Consider the following 25140-nt stretch of genomic DNA (forward strand, 5'->3'; position numbering starts at 1 on the left):
CCTCTCCTTTTCCTCTTCTCACTCTCCCTAGCTTTCATTTTCTCTCTCCCCACCGGTTCCTCTGTCTCTGTCTTTGCTTTCCTTCGCCCCCCCTTCTTTTCTTTCTTTTCCCTCTCTCTTCCCTTCTGTTCGTTTTTTTTTCACTTTCTCTTCACTTTCTTTCTTTCTTTCTGTTCTTTCTCTTTCTTCTTTCTTTTCTTTTTTGCTCTTCTTTCTTTCTTTCTTTCTCTTCTCTTTCTTTCTTTCTTGCTTTCTTTCTTCTTCTCTCTCTCTCACTCTCCTCTTCTCTTTCTCTTCTTTCTTCTTGTCTTCTTTCTCTTTCTTCTTCTTTCATTTCTTTCTTTCTTTCTTCTTTCTTTCTTTCTTTGCTTCTTTCCTTTCTTTCTTTCTTTCTTTCTCTCTCTCTCTCTCTTCCTCTTTTTCTTTCTTTATTTCCCTCTCTCTATCCCTGCTCTCTTCTTCTTTCTTTCTTTATTTCTCTTTCCCTCCTCTCTTCCTCTGTTTCTTTTTTTCCTTTCTTAATATATGTGTATATACAGTATAAAGACATTAGGCAGGACCAATTAAAAGTAATGCAGAGAGAGAAGAAATACACAATTGGGAGATATAATAGGACAGGGGATCCCAACCTTTTAGCAGCACGGCCCGGTAGGAGGCAATTTTTTTTTTCCCACGGACCGAAGGGGGCGGGGTGCAGCGCGTAATGCATGCAACGCGCTGGGGAGGGGGGGTGCGCTGTGGCCCACTGCCCTGCTATCCACGGCCCGGAACTGGTCCGCGGCCCGGCGGTTGGGGACCCCTGTAATAGGATGTATACAGACATACCAGGCAAGGAGCTATAATAAACATAAATACAATAATCCCAGGAATATAAATATTTTGCTGCACCCTATAACTAATGGTCATTATTAGACATGGCAGAAACCTGTGTGGGTTCTGATACTTCTTCTTATCTGGTTTCAACTGCTCCCTCTGAGCCCCAATTCTCCTGGTTCCTATGGACAGTCACCTTATCAACCAGACAGTGTTTATATTACAGAATATGAATAGGCATCACATACAATAAAGCCCCTATCTCACACCAGGGAGATGGATTCATTATTGAAGAGAACATTTCAACTCCCTCTGTACTTAATGGGAATCAGCTGAAAAAAGATGGGGGCTACTGGGGGCAGCTTACAGGGTATTGGTCTTCCTTGCTAAAGGGCTGGGGTTGCCTTGTGCTCATATAGAAACCCAACCTGCACATAAAAAGTTTCTATCCTACTTCTCTGTAAAGCTTTAGTTCTCCATTAAAAAGATATTAAATTCTACTTAAGGAAACAGGAAACTCAGTTCTGAAAGTTACTGGAGCAGCTTTTTGCCTCATTCTCCCCTTGCCTTACAGCTAATGATTCTCACCCAGGCATTATCCTTATATACACAGATTGCAGCATGAAGGGGCTCAGTGAATTTGGCAGTGAAGGTGTGTAAGTGTCTGACTATTTATTATCCCATTTCCACAAACTCTGGGACTTGATATTCTCCCCAATATAACTCTGGCTCCTTCTTATCCTACTGCGATAGGGCCCCCCTAGCGCCCAGAGCCCTGACTCACTGCCCTCCACTTCCCTGTAATGTCGCCCTGAGGGGAAACTCCTGGTGCTTAAAGCCTGAGGAACCTGAAAACTGCCTGGGGTTTGGGGGTAACACTGGTCTGTATGTGAGTAGGAAGCAGATTTTCCATCCCCTGATACAGATACATGACTCCCAGCCGTGTTTATATCCAGAACCAGCTCTGTAGCCTCCTGCCCATAGATCCTTCCCTTTACCCCAGTGACAATCCCAGCTAAGCCTGTGAGTAATGTCTCTGAGATCCCACCCACATCCAGATCCCCTACAGCCGGGTCCTTTATATCCTCTTTCTCTCTGCCCCCATTATCTGCCCCCTCAGCCCCACAAAAGGCAGCCCCATGGGATTCCCATTGTTCCTGTAGGACAGTGAGTGGATCTGCCATGTTGCACAGCTCCTCAATGTGCCGGATCTTCCTGGACAGCTCGTCCTTCTTTATTTCCAGCTGTTGGATCAGCTCAGTGAGTGTGAGTGTGAGCTCCTCTTTCTGCCTGGAGATGTCACTCAGGAGTCGCTTCTCTAGGGCTTCCAGCTCTTCCCTGATGCCCCTAAACAGGGCAGTGACTCTCTCTGTCTCAATGGCGGCTTTTTCCTCTAATTCTCTCCTGCGCTCCTGCAGCCTCTGGGCTCCTCTCTCAGTCTCCTCTCTCTCTGGGCTCAGTTTCTCCAGAACTTTCCTCAGTTTCTCTTTCTTCTTCTCAGAGGCCTCACTCAGCAGCTCCACCCTGTGGCCCCGGTGCCCCCCGGCCAGGCAGCAGGACGCACAGATAAAGGCCCCATCCTCACAGCAGTGATACTTTAGGGGCTCATTGTGTACAGAACATTTTCTCCCCATAAAGGAAGCGGTGGGTTCAGTGAGTACATGTTCTGCTGACTGGCAGTGCCCCCTCAGGTGGGTATCACACAGAGAAGCCTCACAGTGCAGACAGGATTTAGCGGCAGGTACAGGAGAGAGGAGACAGTAAGTGCAGAAGATCCCAGTCTCCCCCGGCTCTGTCTCAGTCGAACAGAACCTCTCCACCATGCCACGCAGCTTCCAGGCTTTTGCCACTTCAGGTCTCCGTTTAAATCTCTCTCTGCATTCAGGGCAAGAAGGATTTTCAAGGAAAGTCTCCTCCTGGGTGTCCCATGTTCTCCCAATGCAGCCCCGGCAGAAGTTATGGCCACAGGGCAGGGTAACGGGATCAGTATAAACGTCTTTACAAATGGAGCAGCTCAGCTCGTCTCTCAGATCCGCAGCCGCCATCGCTGAGATGAGGAACAGAAGAAACAGATACAAATATTTCTCTTACTTTCCAATTATAGCTGTAATTTATTTTGGTCGGTCCCACCCACAGGATGCATCACGTGGGCATTTGATTCATTTTAACCCTGCACGTCCTTATGCCCCTCCCCCACAGAAAACTAACGTGGCACATTTATATATGTAACCCTATGTAGCCCATCATCTCCCACCACATACGGGGACTTCCCAGGCAGCCAAAACACCAGCTGCCAATGTACAGACCCAGTAGTATTAGTGCTTCTCTCACCTTATAGCAATGCAGAATTTTCTGCAGTCGCAACCCATAGTTCCTGTAGCCTAGAGAGGAGTCGGCTTACAAAGTTGGCAGATCCCACCTGTGTCTCCCCACGTGTTGCAGCCAATCTAATTCTGGTCACTGTAAGTTTCCCTTTGCTCCTGGGGGGAGGGTAGAGATGATCATGTTGGGGTTTTAGTCAAAGGGAAAGTTGTGCCCCACTAAATTTTATATTATATATATATATATATGAGAGAGAGAGAGAATGATTCATTTCTATAGTGAAAAAATATCAGTAAACAACATATTAGATTTCAGTGTCAAGTTATGACTGTGATGAGAAACCTGAGGATGATTTTAAACCCCGTGACTCAGCCATAAATATCTCTTTCAATTTTTGTTTGTTTCATTTCCTAGATTTTCCTTGTTTTTACATGAATGTGACCTAAAACATCATCTGATTTTCAAACAAGTCCTAAATGTAGATGAAGAAAACCTGTGACACAAATGAAACATTAATGATTATATTTGCTCCTCTTTTGAAAAAGAAATCACCCAATAACATATCTGTGGGGCGGGGCAAACGCTGGCGAATCATTAGGATTATCATATAATTTTAAGATGAAATCAAAGTCTGGTGTTTTCAGCCAAAGGGATGACAATGAGATGTGAGTGAGACCCTGTTTTATTGAAAGAATGAGAGGGACCCGGCAAAGCCAGATCATACAAACAACACATATGTGGATATGTATCATGGTTCCAACAAAGTAGGTGTCTGAGGAGCTCAGAAAAAGTTGTTGATGCCCATAAAGCTGGGAAAGGTTACAAGACTCTCTCTAAAAAGTTTGGACTCCACCAATCAGTAGTCAGACAGATTTTGTACAAATGGAGGGAATTCAAGCCCCTTGTTACCCCGCCCAGAAGGGGTCGAAAGATAAGTCCAACTGCAAGGTGGCATCCAGGGAGGTTCCACCCAGAAACCCCGGGGAACTTCTAAGCAACTGAAGGCCCGTCTTACATTGGCCAATGGTGATGTTCATGAGTCCCACACAAAAATATTGCTGAGTGGCTACAATTTGCTTGGAGAAAGAAAAACACTGCATTCCAGCAAAAGAACCTTATCCCTGTATCTGTGGAACATGGTGCTGGTTTGGGTAGGAAGTAGGACACACAGATACAGGCCCCATCATCCAGAATTTTTGTGTAATTCTACTTATGTAACAAGATATAGGCTTCTAAAAGTCTAAAAGTCCATAATTTAAATACATATATCAGAAATATATATTATTTTATGTACTAAATACAATTAATTTGGAAAGCCCCATGTTTCCTAAATGTGCCAATACCAAATATATATAGTTTTATGGAGATTTCTCACTTGTATAGGCCACAAACTCCCAGCAGTACCCTACCAAATTCCCAAAGCACTGCTCCAGAAAGCTGCATACTTTTGATTTCAATGCCAAAAATTCCACTAACAGAAGATTTTCCCTAGAAACCTATACATTTCTGGAAAGAACAGATTCAGGTGAATCCAAAATAGGTAAAACTGTCTGTCTGCTCCAAACTACCAAGTTGCAATGCTTTCCTAAACTTATTGGTTTTTATCAAAAAATTATGATTATTTTTTTTTAAATCACTTCAAATCTTCTATTCTATAGCATCTTATCTACAGCAGGTCATAAGGTAACCAGGTAAAACATCCTAAATATGAACCCCAGGGGTCCCCTGAACCGTTTGATACCCAATGTGCGCAGGTTTACCTAAGTATGTGGTTTTTAGGGGGCCCAAGTTGAAGATACCCAATATTATCTATTATATTCAGCTACTGCAAAATCAACACATCATTTTATGTGGAATAACGCTATAAAAAAAGTACATTCACCCCCAAAAAAACCATATATTTTTTGAAAGTGCACATTCCTCTGAATCTAAAATGGGTACCCATGTCTTTCTATTTAATAGTACCAAGCCACAAAGCTTTCCTAGAATTGTTGATTTTGATGACATTTCTGAAAAAACCTCAAAGCTTCCAATTAGCAGCATCTTATCTCCCACATATTATTAGGTACCAAGATAAAACACCCTAACTATGAATGCCAGGGGTCCACTGAACAGTTTGATACCCAATGTGTATTGGTTTACCTAAGTAGGTGGCTTTTAGGGGGCCCAAGGTGAAGATAATTTTTATTATTTCTGCTGCTGTAAAATCAACACATTTCCATTATTTTATGTGGAATAAAGCTACAAACAATTAAGCTCACCCCATAAAACCATATATTTTTGGAAAGTACACATTTCCCTGAATACAAAATGGGTACACATGCCTTTTTACTCCAAAGTACCAAGCCACAAAGGTTTCCTAAAATTGGCGATTTTTATGACATTTCTAAAAATCACCTAAAAGCTTTGAATTTCAGAACCTTATCTCCCACATATCATTAGGTTCCAAGATAAAACACCATAAATATGTACCCCAGGGGTCCAATGAACAGTTTGATATCCAATGTGCATAGGTTTATCAAAGAAAATGGCATTTAGAGACCCCAAAATATACCTTGTGATTGCCAATTCCATGGCTTACATTTACAGCCAATTTTTTGTGTGGTAAATGTTGCAATAAAGTGAGGTAACTCACAGGAACCATATATTTTTGGAAAGTTCACATGCAGACAAATACAACATTGGTAAATATTTTTATACCCCAAACTACCAAATGGCAAAGCTTTCCTAAAGTTAGAGGTTTTGATTGCATGTCTGAAAATCACCTACAATATTTGCCCTATTTATCGAGATAAATTTCTTACATACAAAGGCACATTACCCCAAATATGAACAACAGAGCTTTAATGAACAGTTTGAAGCTCAATATGCATAGACATACCAAAGTATGTGGTGTATACACATATATATATTTCTCTTCTGCCAAATCAGTTTCTGCAAAAAGAGCCCCATGACTGCGTATTAAGTGCCGTAAGACCCCCTAACTGTACTGAGAACCACAGAAAACCATATGTTTTTTGAAAGTACACATTCTGACAAATGCAACATGGGTAGAGACGCCTTTATACACCAAAGTACCAATCTCTAAAGCTTTCCTAAAGTTAGTGTTTTGTATGACTTTTCTGAAAATTGGCTACAAAAGTTGCAGTTTGCTGCATTTATTTCACAGAATTTCTTACATACAAGGCACATCATCCTATATATGTACGCCAGAGCTCTAATGAATAGTTTGATGCCCAATATGCATAGATATACCAAAGTATGTGGTATATACAGACCCCAAAAGAAAATATTGCATATTGATTTTCTTGCTTGTCAACTCTTGTTTCTGCAAAAAGAGCCACCATGACCCCCTTACTAAACACAGACCCCCAGAAAATGATATATTTTTGGAAAGTACAAATTCTAACAAATTCAAAATAGGTAAAGACATCTTTCTACACCAAACTACCAAATGGCAAAGCTACACTTAATAAATGTAACAAGCAATAAAACTGCAATAAAATCACAAAAAACAAATACAATTAGACAAATCAATAAAATAACAAATAACTGATTTGACAGCATGGTTAGTGGTCCCATACTGGGGCTGAGTGAGTTTAGGACTGGCCAGGCTAGGGGTGAGTGAGGGTAGGACTAGCCAGACCGGGGGTGAGTGAGTGTAGGACAGGCCAGACCTGGGGTGAGTGAGGGTAGGACAGGCCAGACCGGGGGTGAGTGAGTGTAGGACAGGCCAGACTGGGGGTGAGTGAGGGTAGGACTAGCCAGACCTGGCATGAGTGAAGGACTGGCCAGACCAGGGGTGAGTGAGTGTAGGACAGGCCAGACCAGGGTGAGTGAGTGTAGGACTGGCCAAACTGGGGGTGAGTGTAGGACTAGCCAGACCAGGGGTGAGTGAGTGTAGGACAGGCCAGACCGGGGGTGAGTGTAGGACTAGCCAGACCGGGGGTGAGTGAGTGTAGGACAGGCCAGACCGGGGGTGAGTGTAGGACTAGCCAGACCGGGGGTGAGTGAGTGTAGGACTGGCCAGACCGGGGGTGAGTGTAGGACTAGCCAGACCGGGGGTGAGTGAGTGTAGGACAGGCCAGACCGGGGGTGAGTGAGGGTAGGACTAGCCAGACCAGGCGTGAGTGAAGGACTGGCCAGACCGGGGTGAGTGAGTGTAGGACTGGCCAGACCTGGGGTGAGTGAGGGTAGGACTGGCCAGACCAGGGGTGAGTGAGTGTAGGACAGGCCAGACCGGGGTGAGTGAGTGTAGGACAGGCCAGACCGGGGGTGAGTGAGTGTAGGACAGGCCAGACCGGGGTGAGTGAGTGTAGGACAGGCCAGACCAGGGGTGAGTGAGTGTAGGACAGGCCAGACCGGGGTGAGTGAGTGTAGGACAGGCCAGACCGGGGGTGAGTGAGTGTAGGACAGGCCAGACCAGGGGTGAGTGAGTGTAGGACAGGCCAGACCGGGGGTGAGTGAGTGTAGGACAGGCCAGACCGGGGGTGAGTGAGTGTAGGACTGGCCAGACCGGGGTGAGTGAGTGTAGGACAGGCCAGACCGGGGGTGAGTGGGACGCAGCTTGAAGTATATTGCAATATAAGGACAAACAATCACTGTTGTGCTTGAAGGGGAGGGCATTTCTTAGTAGCTTAATGCACAGAATGGCTTAATGCCCTGTATATATTGATAATGGGTCAGTGCAGAGGGGTCTTGTTTCTCTCTGTATGAATTTTGTGGTCACGGCCTCATTGCCCCCGACAAATGGTTTAACATGTAGGGGTTGAGCACAACTTTCCCATTCTTGCTATAGTTCAGCGACTGGGCAGGTACATGGGCCCCAGGTAAATGGGCAGAAGTGCAATGATACAAACGGGGTTCATTTCCCCACACGTTGCGTCCATTTAGTTCTACACAAGTCTGGTCATCAATGAGCCCTTCAGTATTAAGCACAAATACAGCTGTATAATACAGGCAGTCTGCTAACCGCCGGCTCTTAGATACACCATGACTCTCACTGGAGGCTACGCTGGATGGCAGTCAGTTTCTCCACAAGGTCAAAGAAGCTCGGCCTTCGGTTTGGTTCTTCCTGCCAACATTCCAACATCAACATGTAAATATCGGGGCTACAGTCATCCGGCTTGGGGAGTCTGTATCCTGATGGGACTTTATCTTTCACTTCCTGGTTACTCATTCCTGGGGCAATAAACATAGAAACCAGCGGCTCAAAGTAGGGAAATATCCATCATTTTTCATTCTTTAAATAAGTTTGTTAAATTGTGCCCTGGGTACCCCTGGAACTATAGCGGGGTGACTGTTACCCCAATGTTTCTATATATCTGTAACCTTGTTATGGGCTAAGGGGGCCCAGCCTGAAGGCCAGTTAGGGGGGGATTTGGGGTGCTTATTTGTGCCCTGGGTACCCCTGGAACTATAGCGGGGTGACTGTTACCCCAATGTTTCTATATATCTGTAACCTTGTTATGGGCTAAGGGGGCCCAGCCTGAAGGCCAGTTAGGGGGGATTTGGGGTGAGTGCTTATTTGTGCCCTGGGTACCCCTGGAACTATAGCGGGGTGACTGTTACCCCAATGTTTCTATATATCTGTAACCTTGTTATGGGCTAAGGGGGCCCAGCCTGAAGGCCAGTTAGGGGGGGATTTGGGGTGAGTGCTTATTTGTGCCCTGGGTACCCCTGGAACTATAGCAGGGTGACTGTTACCCCAATGTTTCTATATATCTGTAACCTTGTTATGGGCTAAGGGGGCCCAGCCTGAAGGCCAGTTAGGGGGAGACTTGCATATATTCTGGGTTCCCTGAAACTATTTTTCATAAGAAAGGATTTTAGAAAAAAGAAAGACCTACCATTGTTTTGGTTATGATTTCCCCCCTTTATTCCCCTAAAAGAAGATCTGTGTACAAGAATGTATGATATGATTTTCTGGGTGAATATGTTGGTTCCCTTTATATTTTGGGGCTCACCTGGGTAGGGCGTTCGTCCCAACATGAAGACTTCATACATGAAAATTCCAAATGACCAAACATCAGACTTCGCAGTGTATCTGTCATCTGTCAGCACCTCGGGGGCAGTCCATCTAATTGGGACACTTGTGTCTTTTTCAATTAAGTAGAAATCATTCTATAAATTTGCAAAAACAAAAGGGGTAAATTTCAATGCCCTACGCAGATGCCCCCAACCTTTTTTACCTGTGAGCCACATGCAAATGTAGAAAGACTTGGGGAGCCACAAAAGCATGAAAAAGCTTCATGGGGTGCCCAATAAGGACTGTAATTGGCTATTAGGCAGACTACAGGCGGCTCTGTTTGGTGATACACCTGGTGGGGGATCACAGCCCTACGAAGTGTGCAGAGTGGAAGAAAAAAGCTGTAATTGCCCATTTTTTGCCACTATGCACACTGCGTGGGGTATTTGAAGAATGGCTGCAGACCTCCATATTTCTTGGCCCTTGAATGGAAATAAGTCGGATATAACAACTGAATTGGTGATTGTTGGGAGTGATCAGTGCTAAAAGTGGAAAGATCCCTGAACCCCCAAACTGACCCAACTTCTAGAAAATGTAGGGTGTTTCATTGCTACTATTCTCCCTTCAAAACTCCCTTCAGAATGGGGCTGGTTTGGGCTCTATGACCAGGAAAGAGGGTTTTTGGTAGGGCTATACTGTTCCAGAATGGTTGCATTGATGGGCAGGACCAGGACAAGGGTGCTGAAAGCTCCACACCCTATCCAGCAGCTACAAAGTTGGGTAAAACTAAAGTTTATATAATGTAACAGCTTTGAGATACCAGAACATAGGAGAAAATTGTTTCATACTTGTTTCCTGGTCATCCCCACGGCAGCATGAAAACACAAATGGGGTAGGCTCCCCTGTCAGTATGCAGAAGAAAACACACCTCCTTATTAAGTTTAAATACCCCCCCCCAATGGCACCTCCCTGTCTTAGTTTTCAAGCTGTAAAATAAAGCAGAAAGGTTCATAGGGTGGGCATGCTGCCGTGGGGATGACCAGGAAAGGAAAATTACGGTAAGTATGAAACAATTTTCTCCTTTGCTGGTCATCCCCAGGCAGCATGAAAACACAAATGGGTAAATACCATAGCAATAAACAAGGGAGGGAGACAAAACTTGATGCGTGTAATTTATTTTCTAAGTGCGGACAAGACTGAATGCCCAAACTGGCTTTCAGCCGAAGAAATTAAATCTAGCTTGTAATGCTTATGTAGGGATGCGCGTCTTTTAGCGCATGCGCCCAAAAGAATGCCGCTCAGACGCTTGCGTGCGCCAAGTCGCGAGCATAGTAAAATCGCGCGCACGTCACGCGCGGCAAAAAGTCGCGTGCGCACGTACGCACGCTGCGGCGTGCGTCTTGACGCCATACGCAATGGGGCCTGTAAATAGTCGCCATTTCCAAGCCATCCTTGCTTGGTTATCAAGTTTATTCTGTTGCCTGGCGTTTCCGTATACTCTGACTCTCCGATTGAACTTCTGCCCGGATTCTCGCTCTTGAACCTGTTCTGCCTGCCCCGACCCGGACCCGTCTGACTACTCCTTCGCTTGACCCCTGGTACCTCGCTATTGGCTCTCCGGCCTCTCTCCACTACCGTGCTTCCTGTCCATATCCTCAGGCAAGCCTCCAGTTAGTGTGAGACGTTTGTGGGCTTGCTCGCTACAACTCGTCCTCCGGCTTGACTCCTCTCCTCGGCCTGTTACCACTCTGCGGCCTGACAGCTTAATAAATGTATTTGAAGATGCCCAAGTAGCAGCTCTGCACACGGACTCTGACGACACACCTGCCTCCACTGCCCAAGAGGCCGCAACACTTCTGGTGGAATGCGCCCTGATACCTTTAGGTGATGATCTGCCCTGTTCTTTATAGGCTCCTATGATAGCTTTAACTATCCAGCTACTTAGGGTGCTCCTGGAAGCTGCTTCTCCTTTTCTTGATCCGGCAGGAATAATAAACAGCCTTTCAGACTTCCTAAAAGGTTCTGTTCTTTTAATATATATTTCCAAGATTCTCTTCACATCCCGAGCACTTGGTTCGCCATCTGTTGGAAAGACAGGTAAAATAATAGGTTCATCCAAATGGAATTTTGAAACAACTTTTGATAAAAAGGAAGGCACAGGTCTCAAGACAACTTTCCCATCGTGAAAAACAGTGTATGGTTGTTCCACTGACAAGGCTTGCAACTCACAAATTCTCCTGGCAGAAGTCAGAGCCACGAGAAGGATAGTCTTAAGGGATAGATACCATAATGAGATCTGATCAACTGGCTCGAAGGGTGGAGAAGATAAAGCTTTGAGGACCAATGGTAAGTCCCATGGTGGGGCTGATTTCCTGACTGGCGGGTTAATTCTTAATACCGCTTTGAAAAACTGTTCAATCAATGGCTCCTCAGCCCATCTCTTCCCTAGAACTGCGGACAAAGCTGAAACTTGTACCTTCAGTGAACTTATACTCAAGCCATAGTCCAAGCCGGATTGAAGAAAATCCAGAATGATTGGTGTTGAGGGATTGAGGGATTCAAAGGATCATAGCTCTTCTCCTGCGCCCAGGAGACAAATCGATCCCAGATCCTGTCGTATGTGTTAACTGTACATCTTTTCCTTGAATGGACTAGGGTTTGTATGACCTGATCAGAACAGCCTTGTGATCTTAATCTGGATTTTTCAATCTCCAAGCCGCCAAATTGAGCTTGGAAAGGTTCGGATGAAGATAAGGGCCCTGACTTATCAGATCCTCCACTAGAGGCAATATCAGAGGTTTCTGGATTGAAAGACGTCTGAGCAGCGGGTACCATGGCCTGCGAGACCAGTTTGGGATTATTGCTATCACATCCATGTGGGATACTAGAATCTTCCTCAACACTCTGAAAATCAGAGGGAACGGAGGAAATACATAGGCCCAAAGACTCTCCCAGTTCTGTGAGAATGTATCCGTCCCCATCGCCCGAGGGGATGGGATTCTGGAGAAGAAATGACTGATTTTGTGGTTCCTCTCTGAGGCCATTAAATCTATCCATGGGGTGCCCCATCTGGAGGTTATCCAACTGAAGATCTCCTTCTTCAGTTCCCACTCCCCTCTGTCTATTAAGATCCTGCTCAAAGCATCCGCTTGATGATTCTTGACTCCAGCTATGTGAACTGCTGTAATATCCACTAGGTAGGTTTGAGCCCAATCCATGATTGGCTTGACCTCTCTCATCAGTCTGGTACTGCCTGTCCCACCTTGCTTTCTGATGTAGGAAACTGCCGACATGTTGTCTGACCTTGTCTTCACAGCAGTACCCCACAAATATGGCCTGAGGTGCTTCAGGGCCTCCATAATTACCCTCAGCTCCAACACATTCGAGGGGAGATGGGATAGATCCGAACTCCATGATCCCTGGACTAACACTTCCATTGTATGAGCTCCCCAGCCTTGACCTGATGCGTCCAAAAATACTTCTACCCAGTTGGGTTCCGTCAATGGATAACCCTGGCGAAAATTGTCTGGCTTCTGCCACCAACGAAGCTGTACTTTCATCTTCCGAGAAAGAAGAATAATCTGCGACTAGTCCTGAGATTCCGACCTCCATTGGGAGAGAAAACATCTCTGAATAATTCTCATCTTCCACCTCGCCCACTTTACCAGGCCTATGGTGGATGTTAACAGACCCAACAAGGCCATAAACTCCCTGGCTGGGAGACTCTGACAAGACATCAACTGCTTGGTGTTTGCTGAAATTGACAGAATCTTGTGATAGGGAAGACCATCCCTATCTTTGTATTGAAGAAGGCACCTAGGTAAATGATGGTCTGGGAAGGCTCTGGTTGGCTCTTGCCCTCGTTTATGATCCATCCATAGTGTTCTAAAGTCTTCCTGACTTGTGCTACATGATGAAGGAGTATCGACCTGCCCCTTGCCACTACGAGTAGATTGTCCAAATAATGATAGATTTCTATGCCCTTCTTTCTCAATTTCGCTATTAGGACGACCAAGACCTTCGTAAATGTTCTTGAGGATGTAGAGAGCCCGAACGGCAGACACCGAAACTGCAGGTGCTGGTCCCTCCATGCAAACCTGAGATATTTTTGATGTTCCACTGCCACTGGAACGTGTAAATAGGCGTCCTTTAAATCTAGGGATGCCAGCCAATCTCCTGGTTGTACCGCTGCCTTTATCAGGCTCAAGCATTCCATCTTGAAACGCTGAGGCTTTATGATTTCGTTCAATCCCCTTAAATCTAAAATCGGTTGCAACTCTCCTGATGCCTTGGTTACTAGAAACAGAGGTGAGTAGAATCCTTGCCCCCTTTGCTCTGGGGGAACCGGTTGGACTGCCTCTTTTACCAGCAACTGCGCAATGTAATCCTGCAGGATTAAATGGTTTTCTGGCTTTGCTCTTGTAGCCACAAAATGATTTCTTACAGGTTTCCTTGTAAACTCCAGACGATACCCCCTTGAAATAATTGAAATGACCCACTTGTCTTGTATGTCTTCGGCCCAGACCCGCTGAAACTTCAGTAATCTCGCACCCACAGCCGACTGGACCGGCCTCATCTCATTGGGGCTTAGGTTGACGCTTGGGGGATCTGGAGATCTTAGGTTTGTTGGAACAAAAAAAGGCAGAGTCACCAGTGCGCCATGGAGCCCTAGGTCTGTAGGATCTAGCTTCCTCCCTACGCTTATAAGAGTATCTATCCAACTGCTTCTTGGGTTCTTGAAAACGTCTTGTTTGAGGCAAAAAGGTACTTTTACCTCCTGATGATTTCGAAATAATTTCATCCAAATTCTTTCTGAAAAGACGTTTCCCTTCATATGGCAATCTACAGAGAGTGTTCTTTGAGGCTGTATCAGCATACCAAACACGCAGCCACAAGGCACGACGAGCGGCAACAACATACATCATATTCCGGGCAGCCAGTTTAGAGAGATCCACTGATGCATCTAGACAGAAATCTGCCGCTTTCTTGAGATCTAAAAGCGCCTCAGCTAGCTTGTCTTTAGGAGAATCTTCCAAAATTGCTTGCTCAATATTCTCTGCCCAGATAGACATAGCCTTGGCTACCGACACAACTGAAACCGCCGGCTTGCAGGCTGCCCCTGCTGTCAAATATGCTTTCTTCAACTCCGTCTCCAATCTCCTATCCATCGGATGTTTTAAAGCCGAGATGTCATCAATAGGGAGAGCGGTCTTTTTGGACAGGCGGGCAACCGGAGCATCCACTGTGGGAGTATTCTCCCAAACCTCAGAATCCTCTGCCGCAAAGGGGTACAACTGTGCAAATTTAGCTTCCACAGGCGACTTTTTAGACTTTTCAGCTCCTTAATCTCTGGGTGAATTGGAAAAGAAGGCTTCTTCTTCTTAGCAAAGAGAGAAGTAGATGCTGTTTCTGCCTGCGGAATTTCCAAACTTAAGGTCCGCCTGACCGCTTTAATCAAAGAAGGGATGAATCTAGCCTCAAAACACTGAATATCCTCCTGACTCTCCTCCTCAGACCAAGAACATTCACCCTCATCCTCTGAAGACATCAGTACCTGGGAGGGAACAGAGGCTTTATTAGCAGAAACATTAACAGTTTCAGATACGGCTTGTTTAATCCATTTCATAATGGTAGATTGGTCTACCGGCATGCTAGAAGAAGTGGAAGGTTTATCCAGACAAGTATCATGAACCATAGCAGGAGTGGCGGAAAGATCAGTAAGGTCTCTGGCAGCATAATCATCAAAACAGGCCTGACATCATTTCTTATTCTTGATTGCAGGATTATCACAAGCCTTACAAGTCCTAGTACTGGATTTGTTTTCTTTACTGTGATGCTTATCCCTTTTAGAAGAAGGTTCTTCAACAGGGGCAGAATCACTAATGCACACATGGAAAAACAACACTAAGTAACTTTTGGCAGTTCTTTTCCGAGTTAATAGAAAAACCCAGGGGGAACAAAACTGAAACAGATCAACACTCACCCAGGCATACGAGAGGCGGCACGTTTAGGGGCAGCTGGATCCATGTTGCCTCGCGGAAAAACGCCGAAAAAAACGCTGAGAAAAAACGCCGAAAACACGCAGAAAAAACGCCGAAAAAACGCGAACCGCTACTAAGGGCAGGATCTGCAAACACGCTGAGGCTTTTAAACCTCGCGCGCACCCCAATGACGTCACTTCCGGGTAGCCGGCATGAAGGGAGCGCAGCAGCGCTGGACGAAGCCAAAAAGGCACAGAAACCTGCCGCAGAGGTTCCCTGCTCACACAGCCGCAGCTGATAACGGCAGGGCTTCGGGTGGAGAGACACTGCCAAAAAACTGCACCCGGTAATCTGATCCTAACGGACCTGTGAGTGTGACCTGCTCTGACTAGTGTTTCTGACAGAAGAAAACTAAGACAGGGAGGTGCCATTGGGGGGAGGTATTTAAACTTAATAAGGAGGTGTGTTTTCTTCTGCATACTGACAGGGGAGCCTACCCCATTTGTGTTTTCATGCTGCCTGGGGATGACCAGGAAAGTAGGTTGGCTGGCCTACTCCTTCACTATCACCTTCCACAACATCTAGTCATGTTATAATTCCCCTACAAGACATTAGCCTTGGATTGTACACCGACATGTTAAGAAGTTATGGAGGCTTCGTAACCCGCCCATTATTAGCACAAGTGAGTGGGAAATATTAGTTTATATTGGCTCCTAGGTTTTTCAACAAAGGACACCAATATTTTCTTTGCCTGAGGCTCGGATGACTGACCTTGAGTATTCTGGCCAACCCGAAATCTGCAATCTTGCACAACAGTTCCTCCCCCACAAGCACATTACGAGCGCCCAAGTTAATATGAAGTATATGCTTGTTCTCTAGATGGGCCATCCCCTCTGCCACCTGAGAGATGATGTGCATGAAATTAGCATCTGTTAACCAAGGTCCTTCATTACCTGGAAGACAGAAAAAAGAACGTATGGAACATCTCACATGGCATCACCACAAATATGGCAAGCAGATATGGTGAGAAAGTGGGATGGAAGCCATCTTGCTACACTACAGAGGGTAAGTGGAACAGAAGCCACACAGCACTCAAGTGTGGTGGAAACTACCTTCTCATACTACTGGATGGAGGGGAAAGTTGGATGGAAACCAGTTTCACCCCAAAGAAACAGATTTATGGGAGTTTACTGACCTTTTAAGAACTGCAGGAGGCTTCCTTTAGCCATGAGCTCAGTGACTATATAGACCGGTTCTCCTACTGAACAAACTGCATAAAGTTGGATCAGGTTCTTGTGACACAAGGTCTTGAGAGCGTTGACCTCATTTTTAAAATGACTCTCATTTGCTGCAAGATGGAAGTGACATTATCATGCCCAGAGATACATAATGCATTAAATACACTTACAAAACCATGAGAATGAGAAGGGTGGGAAATGGTTAAGCACTAACCTCGTTTGAAGGTCTTTATGGCCACTTTATCCTTGTTATTCCAGAGGCCTTCCCATATTTCTCCGAAATCTCCTGCTCCCAGGTGCTTAACCAGCTTGAACTCACTGCGAGGCCTTTCCCACTGGTCACTTTGCTGGGCTACCTACAAGAACATCATTACTGATGAGGTGAATATGATGTTCCCCTATTATACGTGACATTTCAGTTCAGCGCTTTCCACTAATGCCTGCCGACAGTAAACAATGTATCCCTATGGGAAAAATTGTGTTTTTATTAATGCAAATATTAAATTAGTACCCGGGGTTGTTACCCTCTCTTGCTGGGCCTTTACTGGGAATAGCAGCCATGACCACACTAGAATGTGTTGAACCAGAACTCACTTAATTGCAGGCTTCTCAGAATGCAGGACAGGCACAACCTCACTTGCAGCAGGGGTTGGGTGGCCCACATGATCTTGCTCAGTACTGACTGCTCTCTGCAACCCTTTCTCTGTGTCCTGGATCCCCATTTCAGGATCCTATATCCCTTTCTCTGGATCCTACATCCCAATCTGAAGACCTACATCCCTTTCTCTGTGTCCTGGATCCTGATTTCAGCACCATATGTCCCTTTCTCTGGATCCTACATCCCAGTCTCAGCATCCTATAACCCTTTCTCCATTTCCTGGATCCAGATTTCAGGACCCTACGTCCCATTCTCTGGGTCCTACATCCCTTTCTCTGGGTCCTACATCCCTTTCTCTGGGTCCTACATCCCTTTCTCTGGGTCCTACATCCCTTTCTCTGGGTCCTACATCCCTTTCTCTGGGTCCTACATCCCTTTCTCTGGATCCTACATCCCTTTCTCTGGGTCCTACATCCCTTTCTCTGGGTCCTACATCCCTTTCTAGTCATTGGCTAAGAGAGGGTCATTACTTATGTGCCCAGCCAGTGTGTACTGCCTTTTTTTAAAGGGATGTGTTCTCCAGATGTATAATGGGACTATATCTGTAATAAAAGTCGAATCAACTGGCTGTATATTTTGCCAGTCCTAACTGGCTTTCTTAATTCAGAATGACTTGTACAGAGACCTTCCTGGAATAAATACCCGGGGATGTTGCTCCAATCAGATCATCTGTTTATCAGAACCAGCATGGGCTCAGGGATCCTATGAAGGGAAGGAGTTGGTTGTATTAGCATGATTGGAGCTTTGAGGTGTTATTAACCCTTTCAGGGAGTGGCGCCAAACAGCATTTTACATGGCAGACAATGGATATGGCACCCCCACCCCCGCCTCTGTTCAAGCTTTTTTCCATTTTCATATATATGGCCTCTTTAACACCTCTTTTGAACCAGTCGCTCTCCCTGTCTAGAAACTGGATCTGTCAGTCTTCAAATGTGTGTCCTTTTTCCTTTAGATGAAGGAAGATGAGTTTTAACCCAAGGAGCTGACGCTTCAGTGCCACGCCATATGCTGGAGTAACTACGTTTCTAAGACACCCCAAGCTACACATGGGAGGAGCAAGTTCTTTTGCCCGTCATGCTTTCCCCCTTCAATGGTAGTTTTGGCGTCATTGCTTCTCCTTCTCATGGTTCTAACAAAGGTCCAATCTGGATATTTGCAAGTTTTAAGGGCCCCTCTGAGCTGTTCCATCTCATTGGCCTTAGCCTCTGTGCTGGTGGGGATCTAGTCTGCTTTGTGGTGTAGGGTTCCCATAGCCCCCATTACTAATGATGTGATTCCTTTGCAGGTATCCAGAACCTTTGTTTCCACTTCCTCCATATACAGGTCGGCCATGCTTCTGCCTGTACAATTTACCCTTGTACTTGATATCAGTGGTACTTAGGTATAGGTCCAGTAAGGAACATACTTGCTCTGGGTTAAGCTTCTGTTCTGTTGCCAAGGGCGTTGTCTTTTAGCAACTGTTCTCACCGTTTCAAAAGCCTCTGGGATGGGAATGAATTTAAAAAGGGACGTAACCTCATAGGAAACCATGGTTTCTTCTGTACCCAGTACCAACCCTTGGATGTTGTTTGTACAATCCTGAGAGTTCTGGATGTGATGATCTGTATTTCCAACCAGAGGGGCTAGGGTGTTGGCTCGGTATTGTGCCATGGTGTAGGTCGCATAGTTCATGCTGCTGACAGTTTGTCTGGGAGGGGCCCCTTCTTTATGTATCATTGGAAGTCCATATATACATGGAGGGGTTTCAGGACAGTAGAGGCGATGATACGCGGGGATCAATAGCTTTGTTTTCCTGCAGCAGTTTTAGGAGGTCCATGATCTTTTTCTTGTAACTGTTGGTTGGGTCCCTACTTAGAGCTTCATAGGTGTTGATGTGTGGTCTCCTGACATTTATTGTCTGCCACATACAATGCTGTTTGGCGCCTCTCCCTGGAAGGGTTAATAACCCCTCAAAGCTCCAATCATACTAATACAACCAACCCCTTCCCTTCATGAGATCCCTGACCCCATGCTCTGCCCTGACCCCAAGATGAGTTCAAGAAAAAACACAGCAAGTCCAGTTGATTTGACCCATTACTACAGATTTACCATGACCTGGATGAACGAGAACCTTCCCTGACTTATTCAGGTACATGTTGGCCAACACATAGGTGTGACCCTTTCCCAATGGGCAGCGACAGGACGATATCCTTACCCCGGTGGTTTCAGAACAAATCACACTTTCACTCAAATACATTGAAAAATGAACACCGACCTCTATGAGAATGATGGTGCCATTGTGATTGGATGTTGCATTTAGCTTATATCACAATAGAGAATACATTTTGGTGGTAAAAAAAACACTTTATATTGCCCTCCCGTACCCACAAGTACCCAGATTTACTGACCTCCTTTCCCCAGAAATGTTCCCCCAGTGAAAACGCCTGGTACTTACGGCCTGGGAACCCTGAAATCCCTCGGGAGTGCGATGGTGATCTGAGTTTGTATCCAGTATCAGCTCTGTAGCCTCCTGCCCATAGATCCTTCCCTTTACCCCAGTGACAATCCCAGCTAAGCCTGTGAGTAATGTCTCTGAGATCCCACCCACATCCAGATCCCCTACAGCCGGGTCCTTTATACCCCTTCTCTCTCTGCCCTCAGTATCTGCCCCCTCAGTACCCTCTCTCTCTCTGCCCTCAGTATCTGCCCCCTCAGTACCCTCTCTCTCTGCCCTCAGTATCTGCCCCCTCAGTACCCTCTCTCTCTCTGCCCTCAGTATCTGCCCCCTCAGTACCCTCTCTCTCTGCCCTCAGTATCTGCCCCCTCAGTACCCTCTCTCTCTCTGCCCTCAGTATCTGCCCCCTCAGTACCCTCTCTCTCTCTGCCCTCAGTATCTGCCCCCTCAGTACCCTCTCTCTCTCTGCCCTCAGTATCTGCCCCCTCAGTACCCTCTCTCTCTCTGCCCTCAGTATCTGCCCCCTCAGTACCCTCTCTCTCTGCCCTCAGTATCTGCCCCCTCAGTACCCTCTCTCTCTCTGCCCTCAGTATCTGCCCCCTCAGTACTCTCTCGCTCTCTGCCCTCATTATCTGCCCCATCAGTACTCTCTCTCTCTCTGCCCCCATTATCTGCCCCCTCAGTACTCTCTCTCTCTCTGCCCCCATTATCTGCCCCCTCAGCCCCACAAAAGGCAGCTCCATGGGTTTCCCATTGTTCCTGTAGGACAGTGAGTGGATCTGCCATGTTGCACAGCTCCTCAATGTGCCGGATCTTCCTGGACAGCTCGTCCTTCTTTATTTCCAGCTGTTGGATCAGCTCAGTGAGTGTGAGTGAGAGCTCCTCTTTCTGCCTGGAGATGTCACTCAGGAGTCGCTTCTCTAGGGCTTCCAGCTCTTCCCTGATGCCCCTAAACAGGGCAGTGACTCTCTCTGTCTCAATGGCGGCTTTTTCCTCTAATTCTCCCCTGCGCTCCTGCAGCCTCTGGGCTCCTCTCTCAGTCTCCTCTCTCTCTGGGCTCAGTTTCTCCAGAACTTTCCTCAGTTTCTCTTTCTTCTTCTCAGAGGCCTCACTCAGCAGCTCCACCCTGTGGCCCCGGTGCCCCCCGGCCAGGCAGCAGGAGGCACAGATAGGGGCCCCATCCTCACAGCAGTGATACTTTAGGGGCTCATTGTGGGCGGAGCATTTTCTGTTCCCAGGAAGGAATCGCTCCGCTATGTTACTCAGCCTCAGGTTCCTTTTAAGGTCAGGTTGTCTCCTGTATCTCTCTCGGCATTCAGGACATGATGGATCTTCCTCTATGCTCTTCTGCCAGTCCCATGTCTTCCCAATGCAGCCCCGGCAGAAGTTATGGCCACAGGGCAGGGTAACGGGATCGGTATAAATGTCTCGGCAAATGGAGCAGGTCAGCTCGTCTCTCAGATCCGCAACCGCCATCGCTGAGAGCAGAAAACGGAATAAAATTGAAGATTCTCAAATATCATATCTCACAAGGGCGCAGCAATTTATGACTTCAACTTTTAGTTCACAGGGGTGTTTGCTACAGAAACCCTACTATAGTTTATATAAATACCCCGCTGTGTAGCCCCGGGGGCAGCCATTCCTGCACCGGTACAGCTGGGGTGTTTGCTACAGAAACCCTACTATAGTTTATATAAATACCCCGCTGTGTAGCCCCGGGGGCAGCCATTCCTGCACCGGTACAGCTGGGGTGTTTGCTACAGAAACCCTACTATAGTTTATATAAATACCCCGCTGTGTAGCCCCGGGGGCAGTCATTCCTACACTGGTACAGCTGGGGTGTTTGCTACAGAAACCCTACTATAGTTTATATAAATACCCCACTGTGTAGCACCGGGGGGGGGGCAGCCATTCCTGCACTGGAACAGCTGGGGTGTTTGCTACAGAAACCCTACTATAGTATATATAAATACCCCGCTGTGTAGCCCCGGGGGCAGCCATTCCTGCACCGGTACAGCTGGGGTGTTTGCTACAGAAACCCTACTATAGTTTATATAAATACCCCGCTGTGTAGCCCCGGGGGCAGTCATTCCTACACTGGTACAGCTGGGGTGTTTGCTACAGAAACCCTACTATAGTTTATATAAATACCCCACTGTGTAGCACCGGGGGGGGGGCAGCCATTCCTGCACTGGTACAGCTGGGGTGTTTGCTACAGAAACCCTACTATAGTTTATATAAATACCCCACTGTGTAGCACCGGGGGCAGCCATTCCTGCACTGGTACAGCTGGGGTGTTTGCTACAGAAACCCTACTATAGTTTATATAAATACCCCGCTGTGTAGCCCCGGGGGCAGCCATTCCTGCACCGGTACAGCTGGGGTGTTTGCTACAGAAACCCTACTATAGTTTATATAAATACCCCGCTGTAGCCCCGGGGGCAGCCGTTCCTGCACTGGTACAGCTGGGGTGTTTGCTACAGAAACCCTACTATAGTTTATATAAATACCCCACTGTGTAGCACCGGGGGGGGGGCAGCCATTCCTGCACTGGTACAGCTGGGGTGTTTGCTACAGAAACCCTACTATAGTTTATATAAATACCCCACTGTGTAGCACCGGGGGCAGCCATTCCTGCACTGGTACAGCTGGGGTGTTTGCTACAGAAACCCTACTATAGTTTATATAAATACCCCGCTGTGTAGCCCCGGGGGCAGCCGTTCCTGCACCGGTACAGCTGGGGTGTTTGCTACAGAAACCCTACTATAGTTTATATAAATACCCCGCTGTGTAGCCCCGGGGGCAGCCATTCCTGCACTGGTACAGCTGGGGTGTTTGCTACAGAAACCCTACTATAGTTTATATAAATACCCCGCTGTGTAGCCCCGGGGGCAGCCATTCCTGCACCGGTACAGCTGGGGTGTTTGCTACAGAAACCCTACTATAGTTTATATAAATACCCCGCTGTGTAGCCCCGGGGGCAGCCATTCCTGCACTGGTACAGCTGGGGTGTTTGCTACAGAAACCCTACTATAGTTTATATAAATACCCCGCTGTAGCCCCGGGGGCAGCCGTTCCTGCACTGGTACAGCTGGGGTGTTTGCTACAGAAACCCTACTATAGTTTATATAAATACCCCGCTGTGTAGCCCCGGGGGGGGGCAGCCATTCCTGCACTGGTACAGCTGGGGTGTTTGCTACAGAAACCCTACTATAGTTTATATAAATACCCCGCTGTGTAGCCCCGGGGGGGGGCAGCCATTCCTGCACTGGTTCAGCTGGGGTGTTTGCTACAGAAACCCTACTATAGTTTATATAAATACCCCGCTGTGTAGCCCCGGGGGCAGCCATTCCTGCACCGGTACAGCTGGGGTGTTTGCTACAGAAACCCTACTATAGTTTATATAAATACCCCGCTGTGTAGCCCCGGGGGCAGCCATTCCTGCACCGGTACAGCTGGGGTGTTTGCTACAGAAACCCTACTATAGTTTATATAAATACCCCACTGTGTAGCCCCGGGGGCAGCCATTCCTGCACTGGTACAGCTGGGGTGTTTGCTACAGAAACCCTACTATAGTTTATATAAATACCCCGCTGTGTAGCCCCGGGGGCAGCCATTCCTGCACTGGTACAGCTGGGGTGTTTGCTACAGAAACCCTACTATAGTTTATATAAATACCCCACTGTGTAGCCCCGGGGGCAGCCATTCCTGCACCGGTACAGCTGGGGTGTTTGCTACAGAAACCCTACTATAGTTTATATAAATACCCCGCTGTGTAGCCCCGGGGGCAGCCGTTCCTGCACTGGTACAGCTGGGGTGTTTGCTACAGAAACCCTACTATAGTTTATATAAATATCCCCGCTGTGTAGCCCCGGGGGGGGGCAGCCATTCCTGCACCGGTACAGCTGGGGTGTTTGCTACAGAAACCCTACTATAGTTTATATAAATACCCCGCTGTGTAGCCCCGGGGGCAGCCATTCCTGCACTGGTACAGCTGGGGTGTTTGCTACAGAAACCCTACTATAGCTTATATAAATACCCCGCTGTGTAGCCCCGGGGGCAGCCATTCCTGCACCGGTACAGCTGGGGTGTTTGCTACAGAAACCCTACTATAGTTTATATAAATACCCCACTGTGTAGCCCCGGGGGCAGCCATTCCTGCACTGGTACAGCTGGGGTGTTTGCTACAGAAACCCTACTATAGTTTATATAAATATCCTGCTCCCAGAATAAACCCCTGCCAGGTTCACCTCCCACAGGCAGCATAGGGCAGGCAGAGTGTAGCATACACAGGCAGCATAGGGCAGGCAGAGTGTAGCATACACAGGCAGCATAGGGCAGGCAGAGTGTAGCATACACAGGCAGCATAGGGCAGGCAGAGTGTAGCATACACAGGCAGCATAGGGCAGGCAAAGCATACCGCCCAACTGTCCTGCTTTTCTTGGGATAGTCCCAATTTTTCACCCCTTCCCGCTGTCCCAGGTACTTACAGCATAGTCCCGCTGTGCCTTTAAGTGTCCCGCTCGTGTCTTCTTGGCTTTCTTCAGGTTTTCTCCCCTTCTTCTGCCACAGTCTTCGGATCTTCAGAGCTTCTTCCGGCTCACTTCTGTTCTGGTCTTTCCGGTTCCTTCAGCTTCAGGCCATCTCAGTTCCTGCAAGTCTCGCAAGATCAGAGTTTGGATGTGTAAACAGACGTGGGTGTGGGTGCTGGGGCTGCTGCTGCTCTGCCTGGATCTACTCTATTCCTCTTTACTGGGTTTAAAAAAAAAAAAAAAAATAAGCTTGTTGAGTCCCTGACATGATTTAATCATTATAAATATTTTTTTATAGACACCAAACAAGGACTAATTTCAAACTTGTTAAAAACCTTTATAGAATTCAGTAGGAGGAGCACTTTCCCTTTAAAACATCATATGCAGTCCTGCCTACACTACATCACTGATATAACAAAGGGTAAGTACGCCTCATTGAATTCTATAGAGGTGCACAATAGGGTGTTATAATATTAAAATTAAAATTAATATTGAAAAAAATAATATTAATATTAAAATTAAAAAAACGATTGTACACTGTATTAGTTCTTCTTTGATTTCTCTGTAGCTCCCCGGATTGGGATTGGTCACATATCAGCCAAGAAAGGAGACATTTTAGCTTTTATTTAGTTAAATAAAATAAAATAGGGTTGTTTGAATTTTAGTATTTTTAAGTTCTTCTTTGTTGACCTTCAGGAACCAATGCAAGAGATAAGGATCAGGCCAGCTCATTGCCTCCCTCACTCATTCATTGACGTTCGTAGGGGAAGGGTGAGGAGGAGGAGGAGGAGGAGGAGGAGGGAGGCAGTTGCAGTTAGTGGTTATACCCCATAGCAACAGTAACTGGGCTGCCTGAAATGAGTTTTTTAAGGTGCCGGTACTAATGCCTCGATGTGCCAAATGCCCTGAATAACCTATACTAGAGATAAATGAGAGCCCACCCATCAATACACTTTCCAGCATTTTCTTCTGAACTGCATAATATGCTGGGTGATTACCATTAATCATGTATATATTTATGCCTTAGACCAGTGATCCCCAACCAGTGGCCTCAAAGCAGGTGCTTATTTTTGCATTTCTGGTAAGGGGGTTGTATAAAAACCAAGGATAATGCCAAGCAGAGCCTCCTGTAGGCTGCCAGTCCACATAGGGGTTATTAAGAAGCCAATTATAGCTCTTATTGGCACCCCCAGG

General features: G+C 46.6%; 2 protein-coding genes across 2 annotated transcripts in view; one reads left to right on the plus strand and one right to left on the minus strand.

The window, feature by feature from the left end:
• The window catches only part of LOC100491469 (tyrosine-protein kinase Srms), an 18702-nt gene extending 15838 nt beyond the window's left edge, over positions 1 to 2864 (plus strand). The window contains exon 8 of the mRNA XM_031894579.1: positions 2699 to 2864. Coding sequence (XP_031750439.1) covers positions 2699 to 2864 — 166 coding nt within the window. The remainder of the gene's footprint in view (positions 1 to 2698) is intronic.
• A 4878-nt stretch (positions 2865 to 7742) lies between these two features.
• On the minus strand, positions 7743 to 23997 carry LOC116407982 (tyrosine-protein kinase Srms-like; the record flags this gene model as incomplete). The annotated part of the gene is made up of 6 exons (XM_031894580.1): positions 7743 to 8316; positions 9102 to 9258; positions 15856 to 16037; positions 16280 to 16432; positions 16537 to 16678; positions 23905 to 23997. Coding segments are annotated over 6 exons (909 nt in total), but the record flags the coding sequence as incomplete, so codon positions are not given.
• Between the last annotated feature and the right edge of the window lie 1143 nt (positions 23998 to 25140).

This window comes from Xenopus tropicalis, chromosome 10 (assembly GCF_000004195.4).
Source record: "Xenopus tropicalis strain Nigerian chromosome 10, UCB_Xtro_10.0, whole genome shotgun sequence".
Classification (NCBI taxonomy): domain Eukaryota; kingdom Metazoa; phylum Chordata; class Amphibia; order Anura; family Pipidae; genus Xenopus; species Xenopus tropicalis.